General features: G+C 41.1%; 2 protein-coding genes across 2 annotated transcripts in view; one reads left to right on the top strand and one right to left on the bottom strand.

Annotated features, from left to right (window-relative positions):
* Positions 1 to 24,445, top strand: part of cacna2d4a (calcium channel, voltage-dependent, alpha 2/delta subunit 4a) — an 87,107-nt gene that overhangs the window by 34,686 nt on the left and 27,976 nt on the right. The window lies entirely within an intron of this gene.
* On the bottom strand, positions 86 to 23,368 carry lrtm2a (leucine rich repeat transmembrane protein 2a). The gene is made up of 7 exons (XM_078242822.1): positions 22,909 to 23,368; positions 16,099 to 16,291; positions 5,091 to 5,320; positions 2,921 to 3,046; positions 2,274 to 2,362; positions 1,741 to 1,898; positions 86 to 627 (listed from the first exon to the last, which is right to left on the bottom strand). The coding sequence occupies exons 2-7, from the start codon at positions 16,175 to 16,177 to the stop codon at positions 86 to 88; spliced, it is 1,224 nt and encodes a 407-aa protein (XP_078098948.1). The 5' UTR covers positions 16,178 to 16,291; positions 22,909 to 23,368.

Genomic DNA, 24,445 nt, shown 5'->3' with positions numbered 1-24,445 from the left:
CTCTCCTCTTCGAGCCCTTTTTAAGTTTCGCCCCTTCCAACCTTTACTCTTTGACATGGCACCCACCCCCCATCCCTTTACTCCTCTAGGCCACAGATGAGATCTGTTTCTCTTCCCTATCCTCCCCGTCTGCATCTCCGTCTCCGTCTCCCATCAGTGGCTGCCTCTTCTTCAGCTCTCTCTGATACTTGGCCATCAGCGAGGCGTAGATGCAGCCGTAACACGCGGCTGCAACCATCATGATGCAAACGATGCCGCACACCACTCCAGCAATCACAACTGTGCCGATGGCGCGGCGCACGCTCACAGGTCGGTAACGGGCACGGACACAATCCGGAGTTGCCTCTCCGCCTCCCCCACCTCCTCCTCCTCCTCCACCTCCCATGTTTGAAGTGGAGTCATGACCAGTGTTGCTGCTGTCAGAAATTGGTGTTGCCCCACTGGGGTTAAGAGCGTTCCTGCTGCAGGGAGGAACGCCTCCTTGTCCAGAACGGGAACCCTCACCTCCTCCCCCGTTCTCATCTTCAAGTTGGAGGCAGTAGTTGAACATTTCCACCGGAACGCCACGGATGTCTCGCCCACGCAGATCCTTCGGTAGCGTGCACTCCACCGCGTCCACCTTCCCCCCTGAAGGAGAGAGAAAGAGGTGCCGAGACAGGAGGACAGGGAGAGGTCATTTATAAAATGCCTTATGCCTGTAAAGCACTACCAATTAACTGAGAGAGGGGAAGAGATAGAGAGTGGGGTGGTTGTGCAAACACTAGGATGAGTCATACATCACTTAACACACACACAGAGTTTGCGTGCCCTCTACACTAAGTTGGAGATAGCCTCAAATAAGCTCTTCTATAATTCATGAGATGACATGCCTAGTTTTAGCAGAGCTCTGTGTGGAAGAAAAAAAAATCTGACTCACTAATTCCCACAGGCGGCAGGAGGGTGGGGGATCTGCTTTGTTATCATCACGTGCTGCATTTGTCTCCACATAGTATTTGCCTCCAGATTGCGTATTAGAAAGCCATTGATCCTCACCATTGCCGTGAGATACGTAAAGCAACAGAAACAATGAGATAAAGGCGGAGGACAACAGAAAGATAGAACTAGCAAGTGGTATTTAGCCAGATGCTTTTATCTCGGCGTGCAACAAAAGAATCCCCTCTGCAAACAGAGCTCTCCAAATATCTCCAAACATCCCAGCCATGTGTACTCAAAGTGGTTTGCAGGAGATAGAAGTCAACGCAGACTGCTGTCACCGAGCATTTCACACTTGTTCGGTGCTTTGTCTTACTTTCTACAACATCTCGTGCATTATCTATCCTTTTAACAGCTACTGACATGCTGTTAATGTTTAACTACGAAATGTCTCCTTGCAATTTTTCTGTGATGCTCTGGCGATTATTAAATTATCATGTCCGCCGTGTGTCAGTCTTTGTCTGACTTGTACTGAAGCTGAGCTGGAGAGTAGGGCCCAGCAAAGCAGAAGAGAGTAGAATGAAGCAAAGAGCAGAATGGAACAGAAAAGAGAAGAGATGCTTCATTAGTGGGGCAGCTGAGGCCCGAGGCGCTGAGGTGAATGTAGATTTTTACACATGAAGAGAGAGCAGAGAGCAGCTGTGGTTATCTGATGTGTTTACAGCCTGCAGAGACACGTGGGTAACACACACAGTACACATGTCATATCCCCTAATTGAAATCAGATGCACCTTTTCAAAGCTCCTCTAACATAAATCAAACATCTACCTCTGTACAGCAGCCACTCCATCCAGTGTTTAAAATCGCGGAGGTTGCAGTCACATTCCCAGGGGTTGTGTCCCAGTTCCAGGTGTCGTAGGTTGGCAAGCGGTTCAAACGCTGCCCTCTCCAAACCATGAAGCCTGTTACCCGCTAGAGACAACCACCTATGAAGTAATTAGAATAACATTAATTTACTCTCTTAACTCGAGACAACTTTACCCTTGTGGCATTGATTTTTAAAGCAGGCAGCTACTACATGTAGTGTACAACCACTACTGGGCAATACTTCAATATGTTGAATTCCATTGTAATTGTATATTGATGATATGATCATATTGTGTTCATTTGCAAGTTGTAATTACTAACATAAGGAGTATTTAATTGAATTAAAATGTTTTGTTTGAAGTAAAGCACTGACCTTTGAAATCCTAGCTGGTGGATGGTAATAGTATTCATAATGTTAACAATGTGATCTAACACTAATGTTGCTCTGGGGGTCTGTAATAGCACATTAATTGTTGTTAAGTGTTGATTTCTACCTGAGGCTCTGCAGCTCATCCAGTAGCCCCAGAGGAACAGAGGACAGGCCATTCAGGGATAGATCCAGACTCTGAAGACCCCCCAAACCCTGTAGAAACATCAAAACAAGTGCTCTATTTAGTCGTCTTTGCTCATACAGTATGGTATTGTAGTGTACACTTTCCCCCAAACTCATATTAGTATTATTGGCTTCTTTTACTCGTTCCAAGGGGCTCAGCTCATCCCTCGATGGGCTAATCTTGTTAAATTTAGGATCCCAAGTGAAGTCATGACACAAGCTCACCCTGCAGACTGCTTTGGTTCAGATAAAAGTGGATGAAAGTGTTGAGCAAACGAATTATTACTAATTTACTAACTGGACAGGATCCCATGTATATCTGCTTTGGTTGGCTCTACTCCTAAACCGAGCCTGTCGAGCCTCGCCCAGGAGTTGAAACAGTGTGTCAGTAGTGGTATCAGCTTCTTTCTTCATTCACATGCCGTAGTATTTTGGTGGATTGAATAATCTGGTGCTATATCTCACACTTTGCATGACTGTATACAGTTTAGCACAGTGTTCTGTATGATTCTTAGTATGAATAAGGTGTTTTCTTGTCTTGTCAGTGAGCTGTATTATATATGGTGTTATGTAATCTACAGTGCCTACCTGGAAGAGGTCTCTGTCCATTACAGTTAGTGAGTTGTTGTGCAGAGTCAGTCTTGTCAGGTTGGACATGTCTCTGAATAATCCAGCTGGTAAATTATCCAGGTAGTTATTAGAGAGGTCCAGCTCCTAAAATACACAAAAAATACATTTTCACTTGCATATACACCTTTGCATTTGACACACCTCGTGCCTGATGCTCTTATTAAAAAATGACTTTGACATGACCAATGACATTTTATATTAAACCTTAAAATGGCACTCACATCAAGTGCAATGGTAGGATACGTGTAAAAATCTCCATACTCTAGATCACCAATGTAACAATCAGTCAGAATGGAGAACAAACTCTTTACAGCAGATAGATGCTCAGCAGTGTGGAAGTAAATTGTCTTTCAGTTCAGCTAATGAGGTAGTTGTACATTAAAGGGGTGATAGAATGATTATATAGGGTATTTCACACTGTTCCTTAAGGTGTCCTAATAAGGGTTGTAACATTGATTGGGCTGAAAATGGCCCGGTTGCTATTTTATGGGCCCTTATGCATCCCTGTGTTTTGGCCCTTTTGGAACGAGAGCTTTTCTTCCAAATATGGTATGCTCATCAAGTCAAGTAAGGTCAAGTGGGTTTTATTGTCATTTCAACCATATACACTGTATATAGTGAAACGAGATGCCGTTTCACCATGGATCAAGCGGTGTTACACATTTAAAATATATGAAAACAACATTATATAAAAACATTATATACAAACGACATTCGAGACAGGCTACATTTAGTGCACACACATTATAGACTTTACATAAAGTGCAATTACTACTTAAAGTAGAGCATTTAAGACAGACAAGGGACAAGACAGACAACACACAACAAAAGACAGGGCATAAGTAGACTTGTAACAGAGCATTGATTGAGGTAGGATATATAGAGTTTTAGCAGCATAAAGAAAGTGTGCATTTCAGTTCTGTGTAAAAAGCTCTTCCCCATTCTGGAGGTGCGGGCAGTTATACTGTGGTACCTTCTACCTGATGGCAGTAAGGAGAAGAGTGCATGGGACGGGTGTGTTATGTCCTTAACAATGCTTATGGCTTTGTGCAAACAGTGGGTGTTGTAGATGTCAGAGAGGGAGGGAAGAGACGCCCCAGTGATCTTTTCAGCCATCCTCACAATCCGCTGCAGGGCCTTTCATTCTGCAGCAGTGCAGTTACTGCAAATGAATATTTAGATGAGCTGTGCACTGATTGGTTGAGCGAACCACATACACATACATTGGAGAAGAGACAGCAGGGCTCATATTTCTGACACTGCAACGTTATACATTGTTTGTCTGCTATTTTGTTATTACATTCACTTGTGAGACTTTTTTATACGCAGAAATTAACTATATAAAGCTCAAATATGGGCCGGTTTACGAAAAATGATTTCTCGCATAAAGTCTGTGTTGAAAGTGAATTTATTGATAAAATAGCAGATGAACAATGTATACAATTTCTGAGATCTGCGTGACCTATTCAGAAGACTACCTGATCTCAGATCAGTGGTGTAGCCTATGTAAATGTTGGGGCGTGACAAAGATAGAGACCAGAGCCAGATAAGGAGGAGCCGCCGAGTTGACGTCAACTCTGTGGTTTGTTGAGATTTGCCCGTTTTCAGAGGCAGTTTCAAATTGTGAGATTTGCAGAGGAAAGGGATGTCAATGGGATTTTGAGGTTCTATGTATGTCCTATTTACCCACCAAACTGTCGTTATTCAACTATGACAAGGTAAAATCGGTTTTGCATTCTATCACCCCTTTAAGCATTGACAGTGAATTGACCCAATCCATTGTATCTGATGTTCTAAATAACAAACCGTATTTAAGATTGGAAATAAACAGCAGCCAGCGGTTGTGACTGATGAGCTAGCAGTTACCCAGCCTATTTTTTATTTTTTTGCAGGTGCAGTAACGATCCATCATTTTTAGTTCTTAAATTTTGAATTCCAACTGGGCTGTGCTTTGCACACAATATTTCTAATGATGAGTAGCCCTGCAAAACCTTGAAAACTAATTATCACTTATTGTCCTGGGGAAAACACGGCGCACGACATGGTAAACAACAACATAACAACACAACATGTTCAACTTCTAGGAGAAGAAAAATTCCACTGACAACAATAAAAAATGGCTGCAGACCTCCAGAGAGGAGAGGTTAGCGAAGGCAGAGGCTCCCAGCGATGCAAACTTGTTGTTGGCTAGCAGGAGGGAGCGGCTCCATGGAGGCAGGAGGTGAAGAGGCGGCAGGGAGGAGAGACCCCGGCTCCCGCAGTCCACCACCAGGCTGTCTGAGTCGCAGAGACAGGGAGGAGGGCAGGCGGAGGCTGCGGGCAGCAGCGTTGCCACGAGGCAGAGGACACAGAGGAAGACTTGAAGACAAGAAAGAGGAGGAGAGAGAGAATTATCTTTTCGGTGTGGATACCAATCAGGAGGATGTGTATAGAAGACTGCAGAGAAAGTTAAAGAAAAAGGAATGAATTGAAGGATGTGAGTGAGTGGTTTAAAGTGGAAATGATTGTATAGAAACCAGGACTATAGCTTTCACAGAAGCTTTTACAGTTGTCTAAAAACATGCAAAAAAGAGATAAGATTAGTTCTACATATTTGTCTCTAGCCTATTCTGGCTAGTATTTCCAAGGCAGCAGTCTAATCACAAAGACATCTCTTTCAAAAAAAAGCTCTACTTGTTTGTTTCGTCTTGTATTTTTGAGTGTGTCTGGCTTTGTCTTTTTCTTTGTCTTTCTGTGTGTATGTTTATTGCATCTCACAGCAGTCTGAGTGACACTCGTGAGGAAAATCCCTTCTGTTTTATGAATTTTTGACCTATTGTTTTCTTCAGACTATAGTCATTTCACCATTTCCACTCATACTGTCTCTTTCTTTCTCTCTGTTCCTTTTTCATTCTCTTTCTAGTTTTTGTATTTGTCTTTTTTTGCTCCTTTTCAGGCCTTTTCATTAATTTCTTTTCATTTTCATTTGTCCGTCTGTCAATCTGTCCATCTGTCTGTCTGTCCCTCTGTCTGTCTGTCTGTCTGTCTGTCTGTCTGTCTGTATTTATTTGCATCTGTCTGTTTCTCTCTTCACTCTGTAATTCTCGCTTGCCCACTTTAGTCTCTATCTTTCTCATTCTCTTTCACTTCGAGTCTCTCGGCACTGCTCTGTATTCCCTCAGTGTCTCGTTACAGTGGCTGACTTTGTTTCCGTCCAATGGCTTATCAACACGACTTATGCTTTATCTCTCTGTGTATGTGTGTGTGGGCATATGCTTGTGCGCCTGTGCGTGTGTGCCAGTGCGTGTGTGTTAAGCACCAACAAAGCGTGATATTAAGAAAACTACTCTGTCTAAACTCCAGACACAGACACAACATTCTTTTACTTCCTGACAAGACGGTTTGCTTCAACAGCAGATTTCATCACTTGCATCATCTGCATATTATTAGCATCTATTTCTCAGCGTGCCATTGCCTTTTGTCGCATGTGTCACCCGCTCCCTGTTGTATTTTCTCTCTCTGTTAGTCCATCTGTTTTTCTCAAAATTTGCTCTCTTTCTCATTTTCGCCCTCTTTTCTCTCACTCCCTTTCACCACATTGGCCGTCTGGCTCTAAGAGTGATGAAACTCTGTGGAATAGCCCTTTACTGGACACTCCACATTCTGATATGTTAAAAATGTCATGAAAATCTGATGATATGAGTGATTGCATCATGAAAGTCGTCTCATTCTTCTAAAGTAAGGCGCCTTTCCTCTGGCCCTCTTATCTTACTACTGATAAAATATGAGCCTTCCAATGGCGCAGTGAGAAAGAGAGTTGAGAGGATGCTTTAAACATCCCATTAAAATCATTTTTATTCCCTTTATTCCCTTTAAACTGGTCATAAATAGACTTAAGTGAGAGAACAGAGAGACAGTGAACATAATTAATCATAAATAATGAGTAATGCTGAATGATTTGAGAAAATTATCTAGGAATTCTTTATCACCTCTTTAAGCTCATCAAAATATTGTTGAAGGGACAGTTTGACATTTTGGGAAACACCTTTTGGGAAATGTGCAGATACTCAGCAGCTGGTTAGCTTAGCTTAGCATAAAGACTGGCGGCATGGAGAAACAGCTAGCCTGTTGGTCGCCTGATGAGCTCACGGGGACGTCAGACTCCAGGAAGTTACTGTGTCCGGACAGGAAATCGTCCGACAAATAACCCCCCTAACGCCACATGTGGTTTTCACACTTAGATTTTTGTACGGATTAAAGAAACATGATAAAATGTTTAAGCAAGTGAGCATAAAGAGTGCTGTTTTGTTTAGTTTTTTTTTTACCTCTTGACAGAGCCAGGCTAACTGTTTCTCCCTGTTTCCAGTCTTTATGCTAAGCTAAGCTAACTGGCTGCTGGCTATAGCTTGATGTTTATTGTCCGTACACGTACATGTGAGTATCTAACTCGTAAAGAAAATGAATAAGTGCATTTCCCAAATTGCAAAACAACTGCTTTGAGTCATGTCTGAAGTAAAATCGATGCAAATGAAAGTGCAGTGAGATTTGCAAAAGCAGCATTTCTTTACGATCGGAATTTAGATTTAAAACAAATAATTGGAACACAGTTAAATTTTATCTAAATTTTAAAGATTTTTTGTATGCATCTCAACCCCTCCAAAGGTAATAATATCCATCTTTTTTTCAACAGCAAATGTGCAAACACAAAATGTCAGAATTCAGAGATTAGTTTGATTATATTTATCTCACTAATCTTTGTTACTTGAAAGGTTTCATGGTGATTATAAATTGTATTGCATAACACTTTGTTGAAACATCTGGAAAGACGCTGACAACGGTCTAGAAATAGCATCTTTTATCAGACAGCTTTTACCTGTCAGTCAGACAGAACATGACCTCCCATAACCAGGACACTGCCCCATTTTACATCCCGAACCAAAAAGGGTCAGAAAGTAAAGACTGTGGCCTTGTAAGAGAGATCAGTGTGTGACCTCTCCCTCCCTGTTCCTGTATCTATTATCCTCTCTGCTCCATCCGGCAGTATAATCCTAATCTCTAGGAAAATTAACGCCACTTCATAAATGGATGAAAGAACAGATTTTGAAGCGTCCTGTGCCATCGTACTTTGTGGTGGAAATGCTTCAGAGCACCAATCTTCACTGCGGCAGCTCAGTAGGAATCTAGAAGGATTTTGCTGCACAGTGGCTGTGAATTTCCTAGAACAGGTTTGAAAAGGTACAGTAGTGCGGGAGATTTGTTAGGAGAATGTAGTTCAGAGGTAGAAGTACTGTTATACAACTGAGAGAGAGAGTGAAAGAGAGCCAGGAAGAGAGAGAAAACTGTGTATACTTTGCTGCTTCTCCCTCATATCATGTCATATTTCAAATTCCGGTCATCTTTGTTCACCTTTTCATCTCTCTCAGCCTGAGGTATGGACTTTATTTTGCAAAGTTATTCTTTTTCTGCCCTTACTCTTTCATTCCTTTCTCCTCACCACAACCTCTCCTCTCCCTCTCTTACTGTACATTATAACTCCCCCTCACCCCCTCCCACCCTTCCTCAGTGCTGAAGCCTATCTTCCAACATTTATGAGTGGTTTTAGCTGCTCTCATGGAGGAGGTAGTTGTTATTTTGGCTTATTTTAGCTGCTCCAAATCCTCTCTGCTGTAGCGCTCCACGCAGCCAAACCAGAAGGAAAACATTCAGCCACAGTCAGAGGAAGATAGGGAGGTTTAGTCCAAATAAGTCTTAAGTGGTTCTGTGCAGTTTAATTCAGTACGAACAGACTTCAGACTGAATCTTTTATAAGAATTCCCAAACACATACCGTAAAAGTGCTGACATTTAGGGCAAATGTAGGCTGGCAATGCTTTCAGCAATGGGAAATAAACTGAGACACGACATTAAAATGCAACACCATGTTCCTGTTTGATTGAAGACTTCTGAGGCAACTCTTAGAGCAGTATTGCCCAGTAGACTCCCAACACCCCCAAGTAGTTGTCAGCTTTCTTTTAGTTGGCATGGTGACTGGCACACCCATCTACAGTCCGTGCACGAGTGTGTTGGAAGTTGTGAAAGGGTTCAAATAACACAGGTCGTAGGTAATCTTTGAATTGGGATAATTAACTGTCTAAGTGTATGTTTGCATGCTCTTTTGTATGTATGTGTGTTATGCTGTGTGCAGTCACTTGGGTGTCTTGTAGTACTTTCTGCCTATTTAGTTTCTCTATCTGTACAAAGTTGCAGGATTATGGTGCACACACAAATCTACACAGACATCTACATTTATTTTTAGTGTTTGTCACCTTCATAGGCATATGAAGAGTCGTATGACTCCTGTAAATGTGGGGATGTTTGACAGTGTCTCCTAGGCAACACTGTTTGACAACTCTGGGGCCTCAGCTGTTTGTAAGTTTATATCCAGGGGCCCCTGGGTGACACTGGACCCAGCTATGATGTCATCACTGCAGGCACCTTTGTTATTGAGCCCAGTTGCATGTTACCAAGGGGCCAAGCTGTTTTCTATGCAAGCAACGGACTCGCTGCTATCTTATTACTAGAACGACCAGCTGCCCTCCATGCAACAGAGTACTTGTATTTCTTATTCTATCTCTTTAATGTTTCACATGGTCCTATGTGCAGGAGTCTCACTCAAGGAGTTTAGATTTAACTCCTGTGACTTCCAATACCAGCTACATTACCTGATGCAACATTACAGTATGGCTTCACTTGCATGTAGTTACCAACCCTGAATCTCCTCAGTGGGAATTTTAGGGGCAGTATCATTCAAAATGTTTTGAATACAATAAAGCATGATAAAAAAGTCAATGTGTATTAACTGTACACTGGTTGGTCTTCCTCAAATCAACTAGTGCCTTCAGTAGGAGCAATAATGGTGGCATATTGTTGACAATATATAATTATATTGTATGCATGGTAGTCACACTTAAATTTTGGCTGCAAGGATCCAGTTTTATTAAAGCGATGATATAAAATGTTGAAGATATTTGTGTCAGCAGTCATAAGTCATATAATATGATGGATATGTGATAATGCCTTCACTTGTTTGAGTAACAGAGAAGTATCTTAAAAATGATTATTCGTCATATCTGATGTGTAATCTACCATCTGTCATATCTCAACACACTGTGTAGCCTGTCTTTCTACTGCAACAGTGTCTGTGTAATCTGTCAGAGGCTGTTACATGTCTGAGCTCCACCGTAACCTGAGTCCTCATTTAGTTAGCAGATGGAAAATAGCCAGCCAGCGTGTGGTTACAAAGTGTGCGTGTGCTCGCTTGAATGTTTGTGTGTGTTTGAATCTCTTTATACACTATACTGTCTACCACATCACTATAAGCATGACTTTTCTGTGTAAGGCTTAGAAACAGATATAAAAGAATACACAACACTAGTGCACATACAGTATAATATCGAGGTCCCAGCTGTGTCACCGCATTATTTCCAACATTGACATGGTAATGCTGTGTTACCGTAGCAACCAAGTGCTATAGACGTTGGTAAAAAGAAAAGAGGAGACATAAGGAGGGAGACGTTTGTGGTTCACATCAAAATCCCCATCATTTAACCCACATTATTTTTTTTCTCTCATGCACAAAACCTTTCTGCCTGACTCTTGGGCACTTAAATGCTTACTCACACACAGAAAGTCATGGTCTCACACACACACACACACACACACACACACACACACACATATCACCGTTGCTGTTATAAAAGCAGATGGTTGTTCTACTAGAAAACGTCCTTCAACACTAATAGACAACAAAATCTAATTTGTATGTGGAACAGCATATTGAACCTTTACTGATATTCCAGCCAATCATCCTTCATAACGACCATTGAAGAGTGTGTCCTATATAGCCAGCACTGACACAGTCATGTGTACATCAGTTGAGGATAAGCAGGAACAGGGTGTAGGGATTTAGGCTGTACTCCTGCTGACAGTGTGAGGAGAAGAGAAGAGGAGAGGTTGTAGTAGTCCTCCAACATCTTGTTTTTTATACTTTATTTATTAGCCCCTATAGGTTTACTTCCAATATTTCTCTTTATTTCTGTCTTCCTCCTCTCTCTGTTTACTCTTGTCCCTCTCTCATCCTCCATTTCTCTCCCACCTACTTTCTCTCTCTCTGCCTCCCCTGTCCATTTCTCCTGGGATGAATTCTGCATCGGTAAGACAGAATCATTATTTTGACTTGGAGGGGTGAGTGGGGAAAATGTAGGCTGATCTGCCTCTCTAATTCATGCTATCTGTATCAATTTGTTGTGACACACACACACGAAAGCATAGCCATTGGGAGAGTATGACATGCAATGACATTGTTTTTGTGATAGTAGCTATTAATTAGCAGGAGTGACAGGAAAGACCAAGAAGGGGAGAGATAAAGAGATAGGAACGAAAAAAGTGACGGAAAATAAATTATCAGTAAAGCATACTTTGAGGCCAGTTACAGCAACTCCACGGCTACATATTTCACTGTCACACCATCTATTTGATGGATGTGGCATTGCTTTCTACTGACCACTCAACTGGGCCTCAGAATTTGGAGAGAAAATAAAGGATGCTTGGCTTTTGATTTGTCACATCCGCATCAGTAGAATAGAATAGATTCTGCCTTGGATGTGTGACAAGTCGTAATGTATGCCCACTCATTCCTTAGAAGGGATGGATAGACAGATGGTATTGATGGCGCACATTCACACACAATATTGTGAGAGATAGTTGTCGTGTTTTGGTTTTATTATCGTTTTGTGATTTTTTTTAGTTGGTTATTTGTTGTTTGCTGATAGAAGATAGATAGGTAAATAGATAGATTTGAAGTAGTAGCTCAAATTCTAGTATTAGACTTGATTGTACACTACTTGAGATCTCTTATCATGCTAATTTGATGCCCTTTTCAGAGGCGTGTGGAGGGTTCACAAAGACAAATCTAGCATATCTCAAATGGCTATATTATTCAGGACCATTATCAGTCGTTTTATATGATTACTTGGTGAGTAAAGTACTATTTCTCCTCAGGAATGGGCCCTTTCCTTGCCACCGTCACACCAAAAGCTTGCTCTTGGGGGATTTGTTGGGTCTCTATAAATTATGGTGTGGTCTAGACCTACTCTATCTGTAAAGTGTCCTGAGATAACTCCTGTTATGATTTGACACTATAAATCCAATTGAATTGAATTACTTCGGTATCGCTCAGCAAGTGCTAAACTGTTTGTGGTGCAGAGGATGATCCAGATTTATCCCAGCCAATGTCCTTTGCAAGTGGGCCAATACCATGTATTTGTTTGTTTCATCTGGCACATTCCTGTTGTACCTGCACCAAACTATACTGTGGTCAGAAGAGAAGTGAAAATAAATAATAATGTACATGCAGGTTTCTGCAGGCATCGTGCCCAGCTGGGAGCTAGTTCAAGGACACCCTAGCTGAAGCAATCTTCTAATTCCTACATAACGCTAGTAGGCAAGCTGACGTAATGTCACCGCAACAATAAACTTTACGTTAATTCCTAGATCACAAACATTACAAGCCACCGCCACTAAGGAGGTCAGGGGTCAAAGCCACAGTGCTGTGTTAGAGGATAATATTTCTCTATTCCTAGAAAGATCAATGTTATAAACCACTGTAGGAGAGAGGACAAGAATACATAGTATAGTAGAAAATGAAAGAGTAAAATTCAAGTTGCACCTCAATGGAGAAACCTTGTTGTTTTAAAGTTTACTCCTTGTGAGTACATGTGGTTCCTCATTCTCGAAATAACTTTCAATTATATTAAAATGGCTATTGATTACATACTTGAATTTGCCAGATGCTTTGGATTGTTTGCCAACAAGCTGCCATTCCAGTTTCTATTTAACTCAAGTCTCATGTAACAATAAGGGATCAGGCTCCACTCCAAGCCTAATGCCACATACACACACACACACACACACACACACACACACACACACACACACACACACACACACACACACACATACATTACACTGCTGTGGCTTCATGCCAAACCCATCATCCCAGCAGGGTTGAAAAGTGCCACCAGCTACTAACCACCCAGTAATTAATTTGGTTTGTTGATACCTTCTCATAGCTGACCAATGTCTTTAAAAAGTTCAAATCAAACTAGCTTGTTAAACAAGTAATGTGTCCAATCAATTTAACAGCAGCAACAGATTAGCTGCTGCAGGCAGACAGAAAGTTAGTTTTGACTGTATAGCTCTACTGTGGCTCTGTTCCAAACCTTATGCTACTCCTTTCGTCACAGCACTGTTTTACAGCTGTACTCCTGGCATTATGCTACAACCTCAAACGCTGCATTAAGGCTCCTTTCCAAATCAAATGTTTTAACCTCAGTCATCGGATCCATTCAAAGCCAAATCCTCCCTTCTTTCACCCTCTCTGTCTGTCACTTTCTCTGTCACTCTTTTGATTATGTGGTCAGTTAATCTGCCGGCTTTGTTTGGAACTGCAACAAGGTGCATAAACACGCACAGTGGACCAGATAAGCTACAGTGTGTTTATGTGTGAATAGGAATGAACTCATGCCTGCTTGTATGCAAATGTGTGTTGTGTCAGATGAGACAGTTTGTTGGTATCGTGGAGGCCTGGAGGCACCATATGGCCTCTCCTCCTTCATCCTTTGTTTTCCAAATTGTCTTTTCTCTTTCACTACACCTTTTTAATCTCACATCTCTCTTCCTCTCCCTTCCAGTCTCTCACATTTCTTATTCTGCCCTCTACTTTGCACTTTTTTTAAAGCTCTTTTTTCTGTGGTGTTATGTCACTTTCAAGCTCTTCTATCTTTTCTTTTCAGTTTTGGTACTACTTTTTATTTTCACAACCTGGCAAGGCAAACGTTAGTATTTATGGCATAGAAATTATCTCAAGTATCAGTTTTTATATTCCATCTCTCTCGTTTTGTTTTGAGAAATTGCATGAATGAAGAAAACCTGAATTAAGATGAGAATCTTTCCTGCGAACATGCACATTTGTCCTGATTATAAAACCATCTACCAATTATAAAACCACTTGACTAATATATATGCTTTCAGTGACAAATAAATTATGCAAAAACCTGCGATGGAAATGCATTTATTGATCATTTGGCACAATTTATTTTTTTACTTTGAGCCACAACATTTTACAATTGGCTTTGAATACTGGAAAACACCCATGAACTAAGCATTCTCCACCACCTTTCAGAAAAGTAATAACACTTTCTTTCTCATGTAGGTTACAACCTTTCATCGTAGATTAACGGCCATTAGTTGAAAATATGGCCAACACTGGTGACACTGAAGAATGCCAACACTCATTTTTCTTGTCTTTTTTCTGTCCCGCTGAAATCTTTTGCTTTAGCCCTGCTGATGAAAGCACACATTTGATTTTTGCAACATTTGAAAAATTTGCACTATATTACCAGAATACTAAATGGAAACTAATCTTTTGTATCCTCAGTCTGTCAAATTCTATTTCTAAATGAACTCAGCTTTAAAAGACAGATCCTTGACCCTGTAATAACTGTTAATCTGACATTTTTGTTGGCTCTGATTTGATGGGATGCCTTACCCCTCTCTTCTCCTATCTTCCAGTCACTTGGGATGTGTGTTTGTGTGTGACTGTGTGTATAATAGTGTGTGAGGACCTTGAAGAGTAATAGCAGAGATCAGAGAGCTTCCAAGCTTTATGAGAAAAATACAGAGACAGTGAAAAAGCAAAGGAGAGAGGCAGAGAAAACACCTGTTTTGAAAATTCTTGGCAGTATTGATTATGCACATTTTGTGTCAAGGAAGAATTGAGCTGAGTGAGAGAGACTGTTTTGGCAATATTGTGTTACCTTAATGCAAAGAACGTAATTGCATGGAAGAGATGGTGACTAACGGAGAACCTTTTAGATTCTTATTCTTAAAAGGCTTTAGCAATACTGTTAATGTAATATTTATGTTGAGAAAACCTGATGAAATACACTGAGAGGGAAACCGAGACTGATCATGCAGTTATATTGAACTGAATTTAATGCAGAGATGGATGAAAGAATGAAGAAAAGGTAGAGGACAGGTGAAGAGAGAAAGGAAGAGGTATGAGGTGATGGAGATGGAGGGAGATCGGGTGGCCCAGAGGGAGGTGTAGCTATCGATTTAGAGGCACTGTGTGGGCGTGTGGAGGGTCTGACAGATAGTGTTGCCCTGTTATTTAGTCTCTCCCCTGTTACACAGAAGTTTGTGGGGGCGTTTTTGCCAAACACCTTTGGAACAATAATACCTCTCCAACAGGAAGACAGAGATCCCCGTTTTTATGGTCTCTTTTCTTTTTAATGTAAAGACATTTATTTCCTACCGAGACTGTGGCATGTGTACACCTTTTGTGTCAAGTTTGCCTATTAGCTGAGAAAGTGTCTGGAGTCTCTTAGAGAGCAAGATCCATCCACTCCACTAGCTAATCCACAACACGCAGCTTTCATGTCTGTTGCTATGCCACCCGACTTCCGACGGATTTTTGTTTTGACTGAGTGGTATAAAAGAGAGAGAGATTGTGGGGGGAGAGAGAGACGGGGGCTGTGGGCAGAAAATTAGAGGAAGAGGGAAGAAGAGACGTATATGTCTTCTTATATATATATATATATGGAAGTGAGATATGTATAAGTATATATATGTAAGAAAAAGATGAAAACCAAGAAGAGAAAAATGTGAGGGGAAAAAAGAAAGGACAGGAGAAGGGGAAAAAAAGGAAAGGGAAGCAAAGAAGGTAAAATGCATAGGAAGAGAGACAAATAACCTGCAGGTCTCTCCCCCATCATTCTCTTCCCAAGTTGTTTTGTTTCCACAGACTGCTGGCTGTATTAATACATACAGTAATGTGGCATTTCACTGGAGGACTTGGCACGTGGCCAAAGCCGGCTCAATGCCCTCACCCGCTGTGTGTGTGTGTGTGTGTGTGTGTGTGTGGTTGTGGTTGTGTCTGGGCATGCTAACATTAGCAGCTGTCAAAACAGACAGTGTTTCTCCTTTCGTGTGTGGTTAGAAGTACAATAAATGGGAAAAAATAGAGCAGAGTTGAGTAGGAACAGAGCACTTTTTTCTCCTCTTCTTGACTGTTTTTCTTAACTCTCTCATCTTTTTCATCTGCTTTTGTCGACTCACCAGATCTGGCCAGGTGGTAGGTGGTAGAGCTGGGTGAGGGCAGGCCGATGCCCCCAGGGGGGTGGGTGTGTGGGGGCATGACACAGAGCTCTGCAGCCTTCCTCTGTCAGAGGGGCGGGGCTATGGGGGCGTCAAGCCACCATGCCTGCAGCCTCCACTAGGGCAGCGACTGCGAAAAGCTACACCAAAACACCTGAGGAGAGAGAAAAAAGATGAGTGAGACAGACAGATAGATAGATAGATAGATAGATGAGGCAGTATCACATCACATTGTTATTGCACAGGACTACACAAACTAATGTGCACATGCACACATGCATACACACACCCGTATACACCAGCAGCCAAGAAGGCTAAAGCAGCAGGCGCTGTGTCTGTGTGTTTGCCAGAAGGCTTCCCTGCATACATTAAAAGTTTATTTCTGTGCGTATGCATGTGTTTGCACCTATGCTACCTTTTGTGTGTATGTACTGTATGTGTGCGTAAGTGCATGTGCGCAAGCAACCCCCCCCAACCCCCACCCCAGTATTTCATAGGCATAAATAATAGATGTTTGTGTCTTTGTCAGTTTACACAATCAGTTTGCCTTTCCCACAGACAGACCCCCTACTGCTACTGTCTGGCACAGAGACTGACACACAGAGAGAAACAAAGGGAGCGTGAAACAGGCGGAGAGAGGGGAGGAAGAGAGAGGAGGGGAAAGGTAGAGAGGCAGGGAAAAGACATTAACTCAGAAATGAGACATATGGACGCAACAAAAAGTGTGAAAAAGGAAGAGAAAGAATTAATGGGGAAAATAAAAAAGACATTGTATGTGTTTGTATGTGTGATACTGCCAAAGTACCCTTGGGCAAGGCAGGAGACAGTAAAGTGCTGCTGACATTATGACGTCTTCGCAGAATAAATAAAGGTAACACAGCAATAGTAAACCTAAAATGAATTCTGAGTAAACGGCAAGAAACATGTCACCTCAAAAGTACATCTAGTTCCTGAAATTCTAATGTGTTGGAGACGACGGTGTCAAACTGATTCCATAAATTATATCAGCTCTGAAATCTCTGAAGTCATTCATATGATCCACCTCAGCAAATCTGTTCAAAATAATCAACAAACTTTTCCAATAAAGAAAATTAACTGTTCAAGACTGTTCACATCAAACTATTGGACCGCAAGTTTAATAAGACCTCTCTATAGCAGTTCTATTGCCTGTGATCGACTCATCTGGAATGTCATGGAAAATTGCGGTGCAAATGAAACAAGTCTTGTTACTATTGTATACAATAAAGTTAGTTGTATAGTTATATTGTTTTTTCTCCTGTTTTTAGTTGTCATTTTGTTTTCTGAACTAATATGATAGTTGATTGGTTGCAATTTGTTTGCTGTTGTCGTTGTGATAGATGGACTTTTATATTGAGAAAAAAAAAAAGACCCAGTCCAATTACAGCAGTGTAATGAAACATATCCCACATGCTTTGAAAAAGATGAGTCTTCTTGTCACTGTTGAGTCATTACAGTGAAAATAGGTTTGACGAGTGGGAAATTACCATGGGAGAAAGCTCTTTGGAACCTCAATACCACATGGCTGATACACGCAATTGACTCGCACCCCATGGGCCAATCAGTGTAATTTTGAAAATGCTGGAGTGCTGCTGTGACATGCATCTTTTTTTCCTATTTCCCATCATCAAAACACAATCAGCAGTGTGTGAAATATCGCACTAATCAGATTAGGATGTTCCATGGTTTAGCGGGTTAGTTTGTGGGGAAAACTTTTCCTGCACCGCTCATTTTGCCATAAAGTTGAATGGTGGTGAATGTGCATTTGTGCGTGTGTTTACACTCATTTGTGGATGTGTGTGCACTGATTATGTAAATTAGCACCTGTACCGCCTTAAATAGGCATGTTAAGCAAAAATGATTGAGAATATTTGGAGGTTAAAGTGGATGTGTTAGGGAAAAATATAAAGAGGAAAACATGATAGATGGATTTAGATGAAGATAGACAGACAGTAAATTCAACTTTCTATGCATATGGTCAAGCTGACAGACAGTAGTTGCTGTCACTTCTAAAAGTAACACTCATCAATCTGTTCAGAGTGTCAGGGAGTTATTTACAACTGGTCATACATGCTTTAGTGGAAACTGGAGGAGAGGAGAAGAAAAGGAAGAGGTGAAATAAGTGAGAGGGTGATGACGAGGAAAAGAAGTGTAGAAAAGAGACAGCGATGACAGGATAAAAAGGAAATGTAGGCAAGGCAGCAAATATGGTTAGGTAAAAAAAGAAATGCAATGGGTGAATAGAGAGGACATTAAAATTCTCCTCCACAGCCTCTGCAATGTTTTGGTGTGTGTGTGTGATTGTGTATGTGCACTCCGTGGTGCTATTTGTGTTATCATTATTGCTATTAGTACCTGCCAGACACTGAACAACATATAAAGCTCTTGCCTAATCCCTTTGCTCTCTCCCTTCTTTCTTTATATTCCCTCTGCATATTATGCCTCTTCTCCTCTCCATCATCTCTTCATCTCTATCCTTTCACTTTCTTTATGACCTTCATCTTTCAATTTTCACTATTCCCTTCCCTCCTTGCCCTCTCTCTCATTCCATCTCTCCCTCTCTGGCTCTTTTCTCTCCTTGACAAAGTAACAGAGGCATGTACCGAGGATATTCGGCAGATGGATTTCCTGCATGTGATTAAAGTAACATTAGCCAGGCTCTACTGGGAAATTTCTGTTGTTCTTTTTAAATGAGCACATGAGCTTCATTTGACGAATTCTGAAGCACAGATGAGAAATGAAGGGAACTCAAGGAATTTGGGAAGATTCCTCTCTGTCCTCTAGCTGTACATGTTTTCCTTTTTCAGTTTGCTCGGTGGTGTGAATTTATTTCAAGATCAAAATGGTAGCGACACAGAGCTGTTTTAAAAAAAAACATAGTGTATGTATATGCAAGAGGAGAAATAAGCTTAACAGACAGCTCCATTGTAATTACCCTTTTTACTGATTTCCATTTTTTTAATTTATCTACTATAGAACATCAAACAAAGCATTCTTCACACATTGAGATGAATGCTTTTTTTCCTTTGTCGTAGTTAATTCAACTAAAGATTTCTGCGTCAATTTCAAGTTTTGTGAAACCAATCTTTAATTCCTGCTTCAGCTTTAGGACTGTATGTGTTGCCTTGTTGTGCATGTTGGCCATTTGTCAAATGATTCATGGCTTTATGTTTCTTTATTTTGATATATTTTGGGGAGGAAAACTGTTTGGCTGGGAAGCAGTGTGTGACTTTATGAGCAGAAAGTAAAATCATGTCAAATGTCTGCATTGATACAAAATGGTGAACAGGGCTTATATCAGGTTTATAGCCAAATACACATTTATTGCTTGCTTCTAATTGTTGTGTACATGCTGGAACTGTCACTTAAATGATGTATTGGAGTTGTCGCAGAAGGTCACCTCTGCAGTCACATGCTACTGTTCGCCCATCAGTTTCCATCACGTTAAATGGGTGGTCTAGTGTTAAGCCTGTCTGTCAGGCTATTCTCAGAAAGCTTTTTTTACCAATTTGACCCGAACACAGGGGCAGCCAAAATCCACACATGCACCCATGCACACATTCACACACGTGTAAATACTTGGGTGCTAAATTGGCCTGCATGTTGGGGAGTCAAGTAACACCTCCTCCCCTTCTCTGGGCTCCTCTTCTCTCTCCTCTCCTCTTTCCGTCCTATTTTTCACTCTGTTTATTCCACTAACTGTTTCCTGTCCGCACATAAGCCGGATTTATACTCCGCGGGGGGTTGCAGAAGCTTCGTGCAGAGCCTCCAACGTGCATTTCCTCAAAAATGTAACCACACACCTGGGGGCAGAGATAACAAGTAGAGACCACAAACTGGGATTGGTCTCTGCTTGTGTTTTGTCCCACACGTTTATGATGCAGGAAGGGATTGTTGATAGTGAGGAAGCAAGATGAAGAAAGGCTCAGCAATGTCCCTTTTTTATTTATGCTTGACAAATAAATAAAATATTTTGTGATCTAGAAAATCCATTTCCAGTAAGCATCTCCACCATGATCATCCCTCTCTATCACAATGTGAATAAAAGAATGTAAATATGATTACTGTAGGTACTGTATATGCTGATTTTATGTCTCAGTCATCTAAAGTAGCTGGACAAATTTGTATTTTGCCTTCTCCAGTTAAACTTCCCCATCATGTCTCATCTAACCATGACAGCGTTAAAGTAAGAGTGTAAACAAGATAACTTCAGGTAGAAAATAAATGCATAACAGCTGGAAAATATTAATAGTATTGTGTTGGGTTTTACTGTATGAGTGTGAATTTGCATATGCGTGCACAGCTTTGCTCGATTTCATCATTCTTGTGACATGCCTACTTGGCTTGACTAATAGTTTTTAATCAACTTGGCTGGAATTCTGTCCAATTTGCCACCAAATTGAAATCCACCTGCACTCAAGAGGAGGTCTATCCATGTGTGAAGGCGTGTGTGTGTGTGTGTGTGTGTGTGTGTGTGTGTGTGTGTGTGTGTGTGTGTGTGTGTGTGTGTGTGTGTGTGTGTGTGTGTGTGTGTGTGTGTGTTTGGCTCCTGAATGAGTGACATCACAGCTATAAACACACAGCCCAATTATTCACCTTCAGCTCTACCCTTTACTCACTCTTTACACACACACACACACACACACACACACACACACACACACACACACACATTAGCATTTGGCAGTTGGCTGGTGTTTGATTCAAGCCTTGTTTAAGGGATCTATCATGTCAGATTATTTGACAAAACAAATCACATTATACAATGAAGAGTCATAGCCCAAGTCATAATAACTGACAGGGTTAAGTGCATACCTGCTGTTGAATGTCCATGTGTGTGTGTGTCTGTGTAGGTGTGTTTGTAACAGTGCAGGTTGCTAACAAAGGCATATGAGCCAGCCAAGCTCCACTAAATCAATTTTTAATGGCTTTCATACAGCGGACACACACACACACACACACACACACACACACACACATGCCAATAGCTTGACAACACGTGTTGACAGGCACATGGTGCAAAAATATGTACATATATATAATTACACATACATGTGGGTATGCCGACACATATTGTACACACACACACACACACACACACACACACACACACACACACACACACACACGTTGTGAGTGTGCACATGTCCATAAACACACACATTTAGTTCAAGCATACATGTTAATGCATAGCATGCAGATCACATTTTGTGGCATTTTAATATTAGACCATGTTATCATGCACATTGTATTTTATAGTTATTATTACCAGTTTACCAACATGTAAATGTACATTTTCAGTGTTCTAGTCTAGTACTACACTCTTAAATTACAGTATGCGCTGCAGTAAAATACACTTTATTATTATTAACCCAACAAATATCCAGTATTTTTGAGTTTTGTTTTTTGTTTAAGCACATTAATAATATCACCCAGACTGTTTACACATGTCTGCTAGAAATGATAGGCATGTCAAAAACAAGGTTAGAGCCTACGAAGTGTTTTACAGCAGGTAAAAAAGCAGCACACTACACAGTGGGCATCAGATTGAGAATCAACAGGACACCATAAAATAAATAAAAAAAACTTGATTAAGATTACATAAGATACTGTGTAGTTTAAAGAAACAAGTAGACTAAAGGCAGCCAAATAAAACAATTAATGTGTCTATTTACATTAGATTTATACATGATAGAATATTAATTGTGCTGTTCTGAACACACTTTTCTCCCTACATGACCATTACAAAATAAATGGCTATAAAAAAAATCCTTAGCATCATGCAGATTAAACTTTTTGATTCCCAATATATTAACTGTTAGGCCTAATGTATGGTAGGAATAGCTGTATAAAATTATTTATTTACGTTTAGTCAGCCAGACAGAGCTAGATAAAGTCTTTAATGCACTTAAAGCTTTGGCATGGAATCAGGAAGCCTGGGTGTGCAGCTTTCACTGGAATCCATGGGCTGCCATGTTTGAATACCTCATGCATTTTAAAAAATATCTAAGGGTGGTACATGTGGTATGCTAAAACAATATCCCAGAATATTTGCAGCATATTAACCTTAGCTAGGCTAGATCTCAACAGATTATGCCTGAGGAGGTTTGGTAGTAGCTGACAAAGAGTTACCATAAGACTTCTCTTACAATCAAGTGGAATGAAAAAAAAAGTCCTATTCTGTTCCCTAACATCCATCATACTGTATGTTTAGACCAAACCATTTACTGTTTATGCCCTGCAGGGTATGCTGTTATTTTCAAATATTAGAGCCATAAGTATCTTTACAACGTAATATTTCTTTTAAGGTCTTGAATGGTTTACTGCTGCCTGTCTTTATATGTACTTCTTTCATGTTTAGCTGTAAAATATAAATAACAGAAAGAAATACACCCATACTTGTGAGTGAATAAACCACTGATGCTCTCACCTTCTCCCACTGCCCATCTCTGCAAGCTTTGCCCCAGAACGACAGCCCAAAAATACCAGTGAATGTGCATGTTGTGTGTATCCAGGAAACAGGTAGGGCTGACATTTTCAGCATCCACCTCCTCACAGCATGTACCTTTGGCTCCATCAAAAAAAAAATTGTTTGCTTAAAAAAAAGGCAAGTCTGTCCCTGTCTGCACTCTACTTTGTGTGATATAGTACATCTTTAACCCAAGTCGTAAAATGAGATCAGGAGCAGTTACGTTGAAATGAAGTGTGTTTGTGTGTATGAGTGATGAGAACTAACACCACAAACAGACTTACCTTTTGACCAAATATCTCAGACTGCACCAGCCTTATAGCTTTCTCCCAAGAGCCATCCTCAGCAAAAATATCCTTAAATTAAAAATAAATAAATAAAAAAGCATCAAAAATCTCAAAAAAGAAAACCTGTTACCCCTTCAGTTAAAGAAATCCATGTATTCAAGATCACGGTCAAAAGAATAATGTAAGAATAATCCTCCTTTCTGTATGGAGACAATCCCCCAGCATCCCTTCAACCCACCAATAAATTGTGAAAAAGGAGGGATTGTGGAAAAACAAATGATGTGAAGAGAGGCTTAGACACAAGAGGAGGGAAGTGAGGATGAGGTCCGCAGAGGGAGAGGGATGTAGATAGTTAATCCTTTTCTTCGGCTCTATTCCCTATATGAATGACACATCCAGCGCCGTCCTGTTCACTGGCTTGTGCGCTGCTGTGTGCGTCTGAGAGGCGTGAGTGTGTGTGTGTGAGAGAGAGAGAGAGAGAGAGAGAGAGAGAGAGAGAGAATGAGACAACAGTGTTAGGTTGCTGGCGTCACGCGCTTGCCCTTCTGTGTGTCGCTATGTTTGTGATTCCTGCACTCACCACGCGTCGGAGTGTGTGTGTGTGTTTATCCATGCATGTACACTTAAGGGCTGTCTTTCTGGTGTGTGTGTGTGTGTGTGTGTGTGTGTGTGTGTGTGTGTTTGTGTGTGCCCCCACCTCCCCTTCTTTTCCCTATATGTGTGCAGTTGTGCATGTGGCAGGAAAATGTGTGTGTGTGTGTGTCTTGTCAAATATAGTAACATTAGTGTATGTTGCCTCTATCTGCCTGCAGCTCTCCCACTATGACAGAGAGAGGATAAGGGAGGTGGAATACAGAGTGATAATACAAAAGAGTGAAAGCCGAGAGATATAGGAGTATGAATTGGAGGAGGGGAGGGGAGGGCAAAAAGAAAGGGAGAAAGTAAAAAAAGAGAGAGAGGGAGGTGGCAAGAAGAATAGACAAGAGGTTGGTTGAAAAGGATAAAGGTTGGAGGGAGGAAGAGGACAGGGAGGGATGGAGGGAGATAGAAGGGGGAGAGACAGAAAGAGAGATGCAAGAAAGAAAGCTGTAGCACTGGAGTGAGGGAGGAAGGGATCAGCTGATTTCAGTGAAGATGAGAATCTCCCTCTGCCACATGGGCTTTTCTGCTCCCTCGATTTTTTTCTCCTTTTTTTCTCCTCCCGTCTCTCTCACTTGGCTTTCATTGTCATTCTATTCCCTGTGGCAGCTCTCGTAATGGCTGGTTTTGTGTGTATGTGTGCGTGCAGAGCATGTTTGTGCACACATGTTTTAGAGAGCTTGTACTTTCTCACATTGTGGGGACAACAATCTGGCCTCATTTAGGGACAAAAAGCTGGTCCTCACAAGGTGTTAGGTTAAGGTTAGGGTAAATCCTCAAGAAGTTGTAAGCCAGTGTTAACGTTAGTGTGTGGTGTGTGTTCTTTGGTGGAAGCAATTGTAAGAAAGCACAAATGTTTTCTTTGGAAGACACCAGTGATAATCTTCAAGACAGA

This window comes from Sander vitreus, chromosome 23 (assembly GCF_031162955.1).
Source record: "Sander vitreus isolate 19-12246 chromosome 23, sanVit1, whole genome shotgun sequence".
Classification (NCBI taxonomy): domain Eukaryota; kingdom Metazoa; phylum Chordata; class Actinopteri; order Perciformes; family Percidae; genus Sander; species Sander vitreus.
This window is presented reverse-complemented; position numbering and strand designations above follow the sequence as displayed.